Source organism: Amblyraja radiata, chromosome 19 (assembly GCF_010909765.2).
Source record: "Amblyraja radiata isolate CabotCenter1 chromosome 19, sAmbRad1.1.pri, whole genome shotgun sequence".
NCBI lineage: Eukaryota > Metazoa > Chordata > Chondrichthyes > Rajiformes > Rajidae > Amblyraja > Amblyraja radiata.
This window is the reverse complement of record NC_045974.1, coordinates 1,183,280-1,196,151: the sequence shown is the minus strand read 5'-3', so window position 1 is coordinate 1,196,151 and position 12,872 is coordinate 1,183,280. Positions and strand designations below refer to the sequence as shown.

The 12,872-nt window shown below is 41.7% G+C and overlaps 1 protein-coding gene across 11 annotated transcripts in view; it reads left to right on the top strand.

Annotated features, from left to right (window-relative positions):
* Positions 1-12,872, top strand: part of ccdc91 (coiled-coil domain containing 91) — an 89,598-nt gene that overhangs the window by 62,373 nt on the left and 14,353 nt on the right. For all 11 annotated transcript variants that reach the window (XM_033037412.1, XM_033037403.1, XM_033037405.1 and 8 more), the window contains 2 exons: positions 2,090-2,266; positions 6,327-6,440. In XM_033037412.1, the coding sequence (XP_032893303.1) occupies positions 2,090-2,266; positions 6,327-6,440 (291 nt within the window). The remainder of the gene's footprint in view (positions 1-2,089; positions 2,267-6,326; positions 6,441-12,872) is intronic.

The window sequence follows — 12,872 nt, the reverse complement described above, 5'->3', positions numbered from 1 at the left end:
TGTGTATTTATTTGTTTGTGTATGATCACATCTACTTCGAAAAATGACGCCCTTACCTTAATTTTTTTACATATTCTTGTAGAGTTTCATCTGGTGGAGTCCAAAATTGTCTTACCTGAAAAATCAATTCTTTATTTCCCGAGATATTTATGAAAAAGTTCAAAAATTTCAAAACCACTGTCTTTGGCTGATGACGTGATGACGTCACAATGGCTGCACGTTGTGTTCACGCGCTGCGAGTGACGTCGCCCGGACGCACCGCTCGCAAGACCTTTGAAAAAACCCCGCTGTCTTCTTGCTCCCCCGGCCACCCGTTCTTGGGTCCTGACTGCAGCCTGCACCCGGGAGCGAGGTTCGGGAACCAGCACTCCCGTCTGACGACGTGCCCCCCCCAAAACCCCTCAAACTCAACCCCACTCCCTCTCTGCCCCCTCACGCTCCCTCTCACCCTCCCCCATCTCCCTCCCCCCCTCTCTCTCCCCCCCTCTCCCCCCTTCTCTCTCCCCCCTTCTCTCTCCCCCCTCTCTCCCACCCCCTCTCCCCATCCTCTCTCCCCCCCCTCTCTCTCCCCCCCTCTCTCTCCCCCCCTCTCTCTCTCCCTCTCTGCCCGCTCTCTCTACATCCCCTCCCGCTCTAGACGCACCTGCGAATTGGGGGCTATGCGTCAGTGGATAGGGCGGGGATAGGGTAAAAGGAGCCAATGAATAATATTAATATAATATCAAGGGGGGTGGTTAGTGTGTGTGATTCTGATTCGTATCTCATATAGATAAGTAAGGGTGTCACGGATTATAAAAAAGAAGGCAGGAGAATGGGGTTGGATCAGCCATGTTGAATGGCGGAGTAGACTCGGAGTCTGCTCCTATGACAAATTAACTTATTCTGGAATCCACATCAGTTGATAAAAAGTCTATTCAAATGAACAGATTTGCAAATAAAGTATGTTATGGAAGGTTGAGACGGTGCAGTGAAGTGCCACTTTATCGAGTTGTCAATTGCAAGGTGCAACAGCATTTGCTTACTGATGTAGCTGTGTAGTTATTGACTTTTCAGTAGTAGTTTATCTTCACCTCTGGAGGGAAAGGAATGCTTTGATGTGGTCAAGCCTATAATTCTTGTGCCTCGCACCAAATGGCCAGAATTAAAGTAAACTGGGAAAGGCCTAACTGTGTCACTAAGTCACCTGTTCTTGTAGATATACCCAATGAAATGGCTCAATATTGCAAGTGTAGCTTGGCTTGATGGTCCTAGAGGCAGATGTACCATCATCCAATACAATCACCCTTCTCTGTAACATCTCATTTCTATGTAAACCTACCACCATTTCTAAATGTTCCAATAATATTCCCTTTAATAACTATATTCTGTTCTCTATTGATTCCTTCACTCTATCCATTGTACTTGAGATTGGTTTGATTGTATTTATGTGTAGTATTATCTGATCTGTTTGGAAAGCATGCAAAACAAAGCTTTTCACTGTACCTCGGTACACGTGACAATAATAAACATGACCCTATTTTATTGAAAACAATGGATAACATAACTGAGGACAATGAATGTTGTGTGCATGTTGGTTGCCATTAAATAACATCATTACATTTGGAACGTGCTGGTCATTTACATGCATCAGAAGAAAGTCAATTATGTATCAAGATTAATCAGAAAAAATGTCAACTTTATTTTAATTTTTATTCGATGCTGCAGTATTGTTGTCATCTGTTTTCTGTAGTCCTTTGAAGATTTATTCTTCCCTTGAAATTGTAGACCATCTGTGGTTGCCAATGGCAGCCATTTTCCAAACATTGCCACTGTAACAATATTGTAACAAGAAAAATTAGCATTATTGGCAAGGAATGCTATAATAGCAAGGACAACAATATTTCTGAAGCATCTCCTTCCAGCTTTGTAATCCAATTCCTGTTGTAGTTGGCAGATTTAATCATTTTTCAACACACAACATTTGTTAGTTTCTCTGATCTTTTATTTAGTATATGGCCATGGATTTTTATGTGGTATTATATTTGGTTTAAATATCTTTTGATTTTTTTTCTTCTTAAAATCCCGTTTGAACAATGGTCTGTTAACACAGGCAGAAAAGGAAATCATTACTGAAGCTGTTTTGAAAGCTGTGCAAGTGGAGAGGGAAAGGATGGAAAGGATCCAGATGGAGAAAAGAGAACTATGGGAAATTGAGCGTGGCAAGGACCAAGAAAGGTTGGAGCAAGCCATCCAGGAGGCATTACAAGAGGAGAGGAACAAAAGCCAGGTGAAGTATGAAGTAGGCACATTCTGGAACTGCTTATGCGTCATTTGTTTATGGGTCTTTTTCTGGTTGGCTAGATGCAATGAGCAGTGTGCCACAGGGATCGGAGCCTGGACCCCATCTTGTTACCATTTATGTAAATAACTTGGATGAGAGCACTAACATTATATTGGCTACCTTTGGTGATGGCACAAGGTTGAAACGCAGGTAGCAAAGGTGACAAAGAGGGCCACAAAGGGGCAAGTAAGTGGGCAAACATCTGGAAATAGAGGTTCCAGTATCTGCAATTCCAGTGTCCACTGGAAAGAGACTCTTACATGGGGACAAGTGAAATTGTGCATTCTGTCAAGAAGAATAAGAAAGAAGCACATAATGTAAATAAATGTTCAGTGGTTAGAGCTCAGAGTCACAGAGCAAGCTTAGTGTGATTGTATTGAGATGCAGATGCATCTCAATACAATCTTTTCCTATTTACATATAACATATAAAAGTACAGACACAAAGTGCTGGAGTAAGTCAGCAGGTCATGCAGCATTTCTGGAAAATATAGATAGTGACGTTGAAGAACTGGACTATAATTGTTATGCTTTCATCCAAGTCATTTGCTGCCTGACCCACAGAGTTACTCCAGCATGTTACATCTTTTTTTTGTAAACCAGCATCTGCAATTCCTTGTGTCACCATAGAAAAGCACATCACAGTAACAGGCCCTTCGACCCATAATGTCTTTGCCAAACATGATGCCAAGATAAAGTAATCTCCTCTGCCATATCCTCCCCCCATTCCCTGCATATCCATGCACCAATCTAAAAGCCTCTTAAACCCCACTATCGCATCTGCCTGCATTTATACCTTTTGAGTCACGACAGTGCTCTGCCCTAACATCCCATCCATTATATCAACGCTTAAACACTGCAAACTACAAAAGAACAATCTTGTTCTATTAATTCCTACCTGGTGATTTATGAAACAGGCATTTATCTTTGTAAATGTGGATATTCAAAGCAGACAGAATTGGTCCCAATTCTGCTTCACTAAACCTGCTCTAGTGAATGACAGAGTTGGCAAAAAGGAAAGAGCTTGATCTTTTCAATATATATTGACACTTGAAACAACAGACACCTTGGAGGCTTACCTGAACGTTTGATTTTTATTTCTATCTGCTGATAGAACTCCACGCCAGTAATAATCGTCAGTGATGCTGAATTTACATGTTCATCTCTCCAGCTTTTTATAAACCAGCTGCAGCTGCCTCACACTTCTGTAACTACCAACCTTTCCTTCTTGGTCATGGAAGGAGCTGCTCAGTGGCATGACAGAGCTCCTAGAGTGGAAGAGTGAAGGGAACGCAGAAGAGGGAGGGTAAAGAATAGGAATTTGCAGTTACATGAAAGAAAAGGAAGGTTTTGTTGAAGAAACGAGTGAAACTTTATTTTGCATTAGATCAGATCATACTATAGATTGATAGTATCAAGCCAAACTCAAGTATAATAGGTAGAGCAAGGTAGAAGTTATAGAGTGCAGAATATAGTTCTCAGCATTGTAGCGCATCAGTTCCATAGACACAATTCAATGTCCACAATGAGGTAGAGGTGAATTGGGCAGTACCCTAGCTCATGGAAGGACTGTTCAAAAGCCAGATAACAGAGGAGAAGAAGCTGTTTCTGAATCTGTGCTTCGCAAAGACCGAAAGTTGATGCATGTTTCTTTACAATATCTGACTGTGCGGGCATGGAAGAACACGAAACTCACAAACAGAACAAGAGAGCACGTTACTCAACAGCAGTAAGGCTTGGACAACTTACCTACATCAAGAGCGGAAGCTGAATAATTTTCCTTTCTGCTGTCTTCAACATATCCTGAGAGTTTTGTGGCACCAATGAATCTGTCCTCTCCCTGCCCAACATGCCCAGCATCCCTGCGATCCTCAAGCAGAAGTGCCTCCGCTGGCTTGGACATGTACACAGGATGGGAAATGGACGCAAACCCAAAGATGTTCTATACGAGGAGATCGCTATTACAAACAATTCTGTTAGGTAAAGAAACATTATACCAGGTAAAGTAAACAGTTTGGGTAAGGCCCCTCTCCTTGACCAATCACAAGTAACAGTGCGAAGATCATGCAACATAGTCTGCAGCATTATTGTAACCCATCATTTCCCAACCAATCCCAAGCATACATTTGCAACAGGACCTAGCTCCTTCTGCAAAATCTCATACATATTAACACTTAAAGGCCATCTGGACATCAACCTCCATTCAACATCGTCCCAGGCTACAGACACTCTGGAGCCATGATACTCATGGTCTTTGAAGCTTTTGTAAAAGATGACAACAGGTTTTACAGGAGCAGAAATCCTCCATTTTGTCATGCACCCAAAATGCCTGATATTATCAAGGACGGGGGGGGGGGGGGGGGGGGGGGGGGGGTGGGTGGAGAGAGGAACTCCAGGTGGGTATGACGCGCCTCCACAGCATGAGGTTCAAGACCTTGAAGGCCAGGCGCCAACACCACAAAATGGTCAATGGCAACAGCAACACATCCCCAATCCAACAACCAGAGACAACCTCACCTGTGAGAGCTGTGGGAGGGTCTGCCTGTCAAGGTCAGGCCGAGTCAGCCACATCAGGAGATGCAACCACAGATGAAACATTCCCCTCTCCATACAGGACAATATCATCTCTCGCAAACTAGAGATTATGCTGAGATTGGTTGGGAAATGAGCACTGATCTAAAAACCAAAAACATTCTCTCAACTGAACCGACAATAAAACGTCAGCCGAACAAAAATGTCAAATGCTACACATTGGTGAGGGACCAATGCTTTATCTCACCTCTTATTGCAAGTCATAGTCATACAGCATGGGAACAAGCCTGCGGTCTAACTTGTCTATGCTGGCTAAGATGCACAATAGACAATAGGTGCAGGAGTAGGCCATTCAGCCCTTTGAGCCAGCACCGCCATTCAATGTAATCATGGCTGATCATCCACTATCAGTACCCCGTTCCTGCCTTCTCCCCATATCCCCTGACTCCGCTATCTTTAAGACCCCCTATCTAGCTCTCTCTTGAGTATCCAGAGAACCGGCCTCCACTGCCCTCTGAGGCAAACACCATCGAAGCTGGTCCCATTTGCCTTGTGAGAGCTAGTAGTAATCCTCATGGTACATTTCAGATAGTCCTCAAACCCAAAATAAAACATTATTTTTCTGTCCTCTGTCCATATTTTACCTTAACTCGCTCAGACTTTAACAGCCTGTGATGCAGTACCTTACCGAGCACTTTGGGGCATTTCCACTTATTTTCCAATTAGTTATGGTGACTGGACACTGTTTCCTGTTGGAAATAATTTTTGAACTACTTTTCTGTAGATTTGTTCTCTGGTTTCTTAATTTTTCACAATGGAAAGCCAATGAGCCTCACATTGGCCTTACATCGCCCGGCGTGGCTTCAACGGCTGCGGGACTTTGCTAGCGCCCGCCGGGGGCTCCAACAACAAGACCCGGAGCGCGGCCTTGCATCACCCGGCGCGGTGTTAATGGCCGCGGGACAATTACCATCGCCCACCGGGGGGCTTTGACTCTGACATCGGGAGGGGAATGGGGAGTGCAGGGGAGACATACGTTTTTTTGCCTTCCATCACAGCGAGGAGGAGATGCGCTGTGATGGATGTCTGTGTAAATTGTGTTGTGTCTTGGGTCTTTTTTTCATGTGTGTATGACTGCAGAAACAACATTTCATTTGAGCCTCTATGAGGTTCAAGTGACAAATAAATTGTATTGTGTCTTGTATTGTGTTGTAGAACTAACTGTGAATGGACACAATTCTCCAGACATGTCGGCTATGTTCTGTTTAATACCAGGAATATATTTGTTTTGTATGTGAAATTCCACCAGTTGCAATGATTTGAGATATTACAATCTCCAGTCATTTCAGCTCAGTTGTCATTTGTGCTACTATGATAACAGCAATTCTCAAATTTGTTTACCAATGTGGGGAGATGAGGTGATTGCAATAACAATTCCTGGTTGATTCATTCCCTTTTTTTTTTAACCCCATCAGGAAGCCATAAGGGAAACAGTAAATGAAGAAAGAAGTAAAAGTAAGAAAGCTGTGGAGGAGACAGTTCAAAAAACCAGGGAGGATATGGCCAAATATATCAAGGAGCAAAAGAGGGTAAGAGATTCCACCAAATAGGCAATGATTTATGACTTCTAACCATCATATTAGATTGTATTAGTTGAATGATCTAAATTATTTTGTACAACAGACTTTGGAATACAGTCAAGATACAGAGATTTCTGCATAGATTTTTTCCCTTTAGAGGCAGATACGATAGTGGCATTTTAGAGGCTTTTACATAGACACATGCACCTGTCGGGAATATTTCATAGTTCTGTTTTGTGACACGTTACAATAAAACACTCTTGACTCTTAGAATTGAGGGATATGGATTATATGCAGGCAGAGTAGATTAGTTTCCCTTGGCATCATGTTCGGGACAGACTTTGTAGCTCAAAGGGCCCTTACCTGTGTTATTCGGTTCTGTGTTCTAACAAGGCAACCTCCCCACAGAGCAATTTACAGTACAGTGCCATCGTAATATAGACTGTTGTGAAATTTAAGTGAGCAGTAGTGCTTAATCTGTGCAAAAGATAATTCTTAAGGAAAATAAAAAATGTTGGTTACAAAGTGAAGTTGCTCCAAGCAATTATTTAAATCCAGGTATTTTCTCTCTGTCTCATTGAATAGAGAATGCTCCTGTACCAAATATGCCTCTCCAGCATATCCAATCCTCCATTGTTTTCTCTGATTTTGATTCCACAAACAGATGTGTTATTCAGTTCTCTTATTAGTACCTTGGACTTGGCTTTTAGAATTTTGTAAATTATGGCCATCACTTCCGTGGCATCCCGAGGAGACTGGCTTTGGCAAAAGGCAAACATCTTTACATCTGCAACAAACAAAGTAAATGCTGGAACAGCGCAGTTGGTGAGACAGCTTCTGTAGATGAACAAGACGATTTAATATCTTAGGCGAAACCACCATCAAGACCATCGTAAAATGGGTACTTTAATAGATTTTCAAAATTAAAGATTCCAGATAAAATAAGAGACCCTGCCAATTAATGTAATTTTCTGGGCATTTAATGGTTGATCTTTGATTAATTCTGACTGAGGCTTTTCCCTCTGAGCATCTCTTCATTTTATTTAGTCATAGAATCATGCAGCACAAAAACATGCCTTTTGGCCCAATTCACCCGTTCCAACTAAAATGCTAATCTATGTAAATTAATTTTTCTGCCCATATCACTCTATTCCTGTACATATACCAACTAGTGATAACTAATTGTACATCAACTAATGACTAATATACCTGTACAAATGATTTTTAAGTGCTATGATTATTCCTGCCTCTACTATCTCCTCTGGCAGCTTGTTTTATATACCCACTACCCTCCTCTAGTCATTTTTTCAAATCTTTCCCCTCTAGTTTCAGACTCCCCTATCGTGAGAAAAAGACAAACCATTTAACTTATCTATGTATCTCATAATTTTATAAACCTCGACAAGTTCACCCCTCAGTCTCCTGGGCTTTGCTGAGTACAGTCCTGGCCTATCAAATCTCTCTGTGTAACTAATGTACCACACTGGTGAATACAGTCTGCATTCTTTCTAGTGCTACCAAAGCTTACTGTACAATGACCAGAACTGCATCAATATTCCAAGTGTGATCCAACCAAAGCTTTGCATCGCTACATCACGATGTTCCAACTCTTATACTTAATATCCCTACCTAGTGTATGTAGGCAAGCAAGCTGAATGCCTTGGAGACATTGTCTGAACAAAGGTCCCGACCCAAAATGTCATCTTGTCTGTTTCCCTCCACAGATGCTGCCTAACCCGCTGAGTTCCTCCAGCACTTTGTTTTGCTCAAGCTAAATAACTTCACTATCCATGCATGTTGTGATCAATGAGCTGTGAACCTCTGTACCTCAATTCTTCAAAGAATCCTGCCACCCATGTTCTCCAGGGATTCTAGGATGAGTTACTCCAGCACTTTGTGTCCTTTGTTGTAAACCAGCGTCTGCAGTTCCTTGTTTCTACACTCACTGCATATGTCCAGTCAGTATTAGATGACCCAAAATACATTACACTCACATCAGTGTGGATTAAATTCCATCAGCCACCGCGCTGCCCAACATTGCGGGATCTTTTAGAAAGATATTAAATGCTTAGAGGATTGGACAGGGTAGATGCAGAAAAAATGTTCTCCATGTTAGGGGAGTCCAGAACCAGGGGTCACAGTTTAAGAATAAGGGGTAGGCCATTTAGGACTGAGATAAGAAAAAACATTTCCACCCAGAGAGTTGTAAATCTGTGGAATTCTCTGCCACAGAAGGCAATGGAGGCCAATTCACAGGATGTGTTCAAGAGAAAGGTAGATTTAGCTCTTAGGGCAAAGGGAATCAAGGGATATGGTGAAAAACCCAGAACGGGGTACTGATTTTGGATGATCAGCCATGATCATATTCAATGGCAGTGCTGGCTCGAAAGGCCAAATGGCCTATTCCTGCACCTATTTTCTTTTTTTTTTTAAATGTTTCTCATTGTTACGTATCTCACAGTGAGAGGATTGTAGGCGGCTGTCTTATGGTCACTTGCACACAACCCTTGCAACAAGAGCCCACTCCTGCACCTATTTTCTATGTTTCTATTCCAGCTGATCGACATCCCACTGTAACTTTAAGCAACTAACCTCACTACCTACAACATATATTTATATAATTCATTTACTTTTAAATTATCCATGTAAATATATCTATGGGATTTAAGATTAATTTGTTCAGTACCAACGGAGTGTCAGGATTATTAGGATTTAAAAAAAAAAATTTTGGAGAAACTATGGAGCGAAGGAAATAGGCAACGTTTCGGCCCGAACCCCTGAAGGAAATAGGCAACGTTTTGGGCCGAAACCCGGAAGGGTTTCGGCCCGAAACGTTGCCTATTTCCTTCGCTCCATAGATGCTGCTACACCCGCTGAGTTTCTCCAGCATTTTTGTCTACCTTCGATTTTCCAGCATCTGCAGTTCCTTCTTGAACTCCAAATCCAGCTTTACTGATTTAACTCAACACCTGTGTATTCCAGTACTTTGTCCAATTTACACCATGATAAAGGTGAGGATTTTAGCCACATCTCTGCTCACTGAACATCAATCTCATCCTTGTCCGTCTTATTTTCCACGTCTAAAGTTTGTGTGCAATCTGGATGTGCTATGTGGGGTCACCTGCCCAGTAGAAATTGCACTTCACAGTCAAGTGGTTGTACAGGATGGATTGAAAAGAAGGCAGACAGTAGATTGTGTTCATTACCAGTATGATGCAATGTTACTGGCAATGAAGCATTTTTCCTGATGTGCTGTAGACAAGGAGCTCACCATCTTACACCCCGAGCAGCTGTGTCAGAAACTTGGCTTATAATGTTAGGCATGTGCCAATCCACTTAAACCCATTGGAAAAGATAAGGGTATGAGTGGGCTAGATTGCGTTTAATGAGATGATGGCTGACCTTTGGCTAAACGCATAACTGCTTTTACTAAATATCCCTGAATATCTTTGGGTAACAACAATTGTCAGCCTTAGATTTAAATTAATGATTGATGTAGCCATTTGTGAATGTTTCATTTTTTTGTCACCCTTTGCATGCTGAAGAGTTTCCTTTTGAAATAAAAGACACAGAGTGCTGGAGTAACTCAGCGGGTCCGCAGGGCAGTAGCTCTGGAGAACATGTACAGGTGCCGTGTTGGGTCGGGACCCTTCTTCACTAATTGTGTTGTGGGTAGGGAAAGAAAGCTGGAAGAAAGGAGGGGCAGGCGAAGCCTGGCAAGTGATGGGTAGATGGGTGGATATATAGGTGACAGGGTGGGGGGGGGGGGGGGGTTAAAAGGCAGATAGTTGGACAAAGGCAAGAGCTGAAGAGATAAAAGGTGTGAGATAAGGATTGTAGGCTCTGAATTGTGAAGCTAGAGGAAGGAATGTAGGTGGAAGGCGGATAGGAGGAGCAACAGATGCGAGCCCAGGTGGAGCACAGGTGGGGGGGGGGAGAAGGTAAGGTAAAAGAAAGGGTGGGGGGGGGGTAAGAGGGGGGGAATTTGAGAATTCTATGTTCATATTGTTGGGCTGTAAGCTATATGTGCAATATGAGGTGCTGTTCCTCCTTTTGAAGAAGTGCTGTAATTCAGACAACATTTCTCTTTTCTGTGCTGGGCACAAAACCCTATTAGTCCGATTCCATGCTGGTTTATTGAAGCCTGAGAGATAATAAAACTAGACAGGCAGACAAGGAGTTGGGGAGCTTTTGAGAATGGTTTAATTGGTTGAAATAACTTGCAGTAACATTATAAAAATGTAATATTGTTAAAAGAATGAAAATTGGCATTGGTAATGAGGAAATCCAAAGTACTAGTTAAACTAATGATCAAAATATTCTGTGATCAGTTTGAGCTATAATGAAAGAAAGTAAAAGAATAGAAGTAAATTAATATGTTCATAAATTATACCTTGTTGGCTTGCTTGCTTCATGTCAAAGAGTTACTCTTGATAAGAAATATGAAGTTACTCTTGATATGAAATGAGAGATATGAAGGCGCTCGACATGGATGTGGAGTCCTGGGAGAGCCCTGCAGCTGACCACACGAGGTGGAGAGGTACCCTGAACCAACATCTCAAAACTGGGGAAGAGAAACTGTTGAAGGCAGCGGCAGACAAGCGGGCTCGCAGAAAGGAGCTCAGCAACTTCAACAAACCAGAGACCACACACAATGTGACCTTTGCGACAGAGACTGGCACTCCCGCATTGGTCTCTTCAGCCACAAGCGCCGCTGCTCTAACCGAGGTTTGGAGCAAGCAGCCAACAACTAGGATGTATCACCCATGGTCAGTCATGACCGAGGGGGGCCTATGAACCCTTTTTGTCCTCTCTGTTAGAATACTAGAAAAGGTAACTATACTATAATGTTATACGATAGACATAAAGTGCTGGCTTAATCCTGTGGGTCAGGCAGCATCTCTGGGGAAAAAGAATGGGTGGCGTTTCCTTTCAGAATCCTTCTTCAGACTCCAATGGTGTTTATTGGCTGGAAATATCTCTCAAAAAAATGGTTTCTTTTTAAAAGTGAAGATTTTTCAAACTTTTTTTAGCCACGGTGTGCTCAGCTTTAAGATATTTCAAGTTGGTTTGAGGTTAGAAGAATTTTATTTCCTATCTTTTATTGTTATAACACATCTTTGTACCTGGCAAAGGTAGATTCTTAAACTATTATCCGAAGAAATAAATATTTTTAAATGTCTAGATTACACCATATGATATAACATTCTGGTCATGATAAGAGAGGCTCCAAAGCAGAACTCTAAACTCACATGAAGAAGTTTCATCTACTTGTTGATAAATTCCACATGGAACTCCAAGAGAAACTTTGTTATCTGGAGTTGTTTGAATGTGTTCTGAAAGTGTTTAATATGATACCAAGTTCATGGAGGTTCCAGAGAATCTTGAAGATGAGAGAGGAAAAGGGATAATAGAACGTGTTGATGGATTTAGTTGAAAAGGCCGGGAGGAGGCTATTGTAAAAACCTGATCAAGTATAGATCTGTGTGGCTTTCCAGCCTGTTTCACTGATAATAATATCAGATTCCAATTTGGTGAGGCGTTTTAGTTTTAGCTTGCTTCAAACCCTTCGCCTGTTCTGTGGATACATTTATTATGTAACGTTCTACAGCTCTAGTTGTTTCCAATACTAAACCACTTGGAAATTGATGCCATAAATAACATTGCCTTGAATAGTGATTCAAATCCTCTATATATTTCCACACTACGTGCACTTAAACCTATGAGGACTTCTGCTAACTTTTTCAGTTGATTGGTTCTGTTTTATAAGTATATGTTGAGTTGCATGATACCAGAATAACTCAAGGATAAAACCAAATGCAGAAGTGCCAAAATGTAATAAAAAGTTACAACTATTTGTTGTGTAGCATGTGTGGAGAAAAAATATCACACATTCACCTTTTCCTCGGGTTGTTCTAGAGTGCTTTACAACTTATAACTTCTGAAATGCATTCCTTATTTAGACAAAGATACAGAGTGTAATGATTGGAAGATATTTTTTATTTTGAAGTGTTGTTCTTAAGGTTTTGCAAGGGAGAGGATGTTATACTTTAAGATGGCATGTGGTTCTTGTTTGCCCTTCCTGAATCCTGCACTATAGCTGGCTAGGTATGTAAATTATGCTTCACCCACTTCAATGTAGGACTTTAAATAGATAACATGGTACTATGTGTCAATGACTTGGGTGTCTTTAGTTTCTGGATGTTGTATTTTGTTTCTGGAAGTTGTACTTGCTCACCACTCTTCTACAGTGGTGCATTTAGAAGAGCTGTTGCCTCACACACTGTGACGTGGGTTCAATCCTGAACTCGGGTGCTGTCTGTGTGGAGTTTGCACATTCGCCCTATGCTGTATCTCAATCATTTGGCATGGTTGAAAGTGAAAATGTAATGAGTGCACAGAATGAGAGAAAGGAAGTTTAAATTAAAGATTATATCTCAT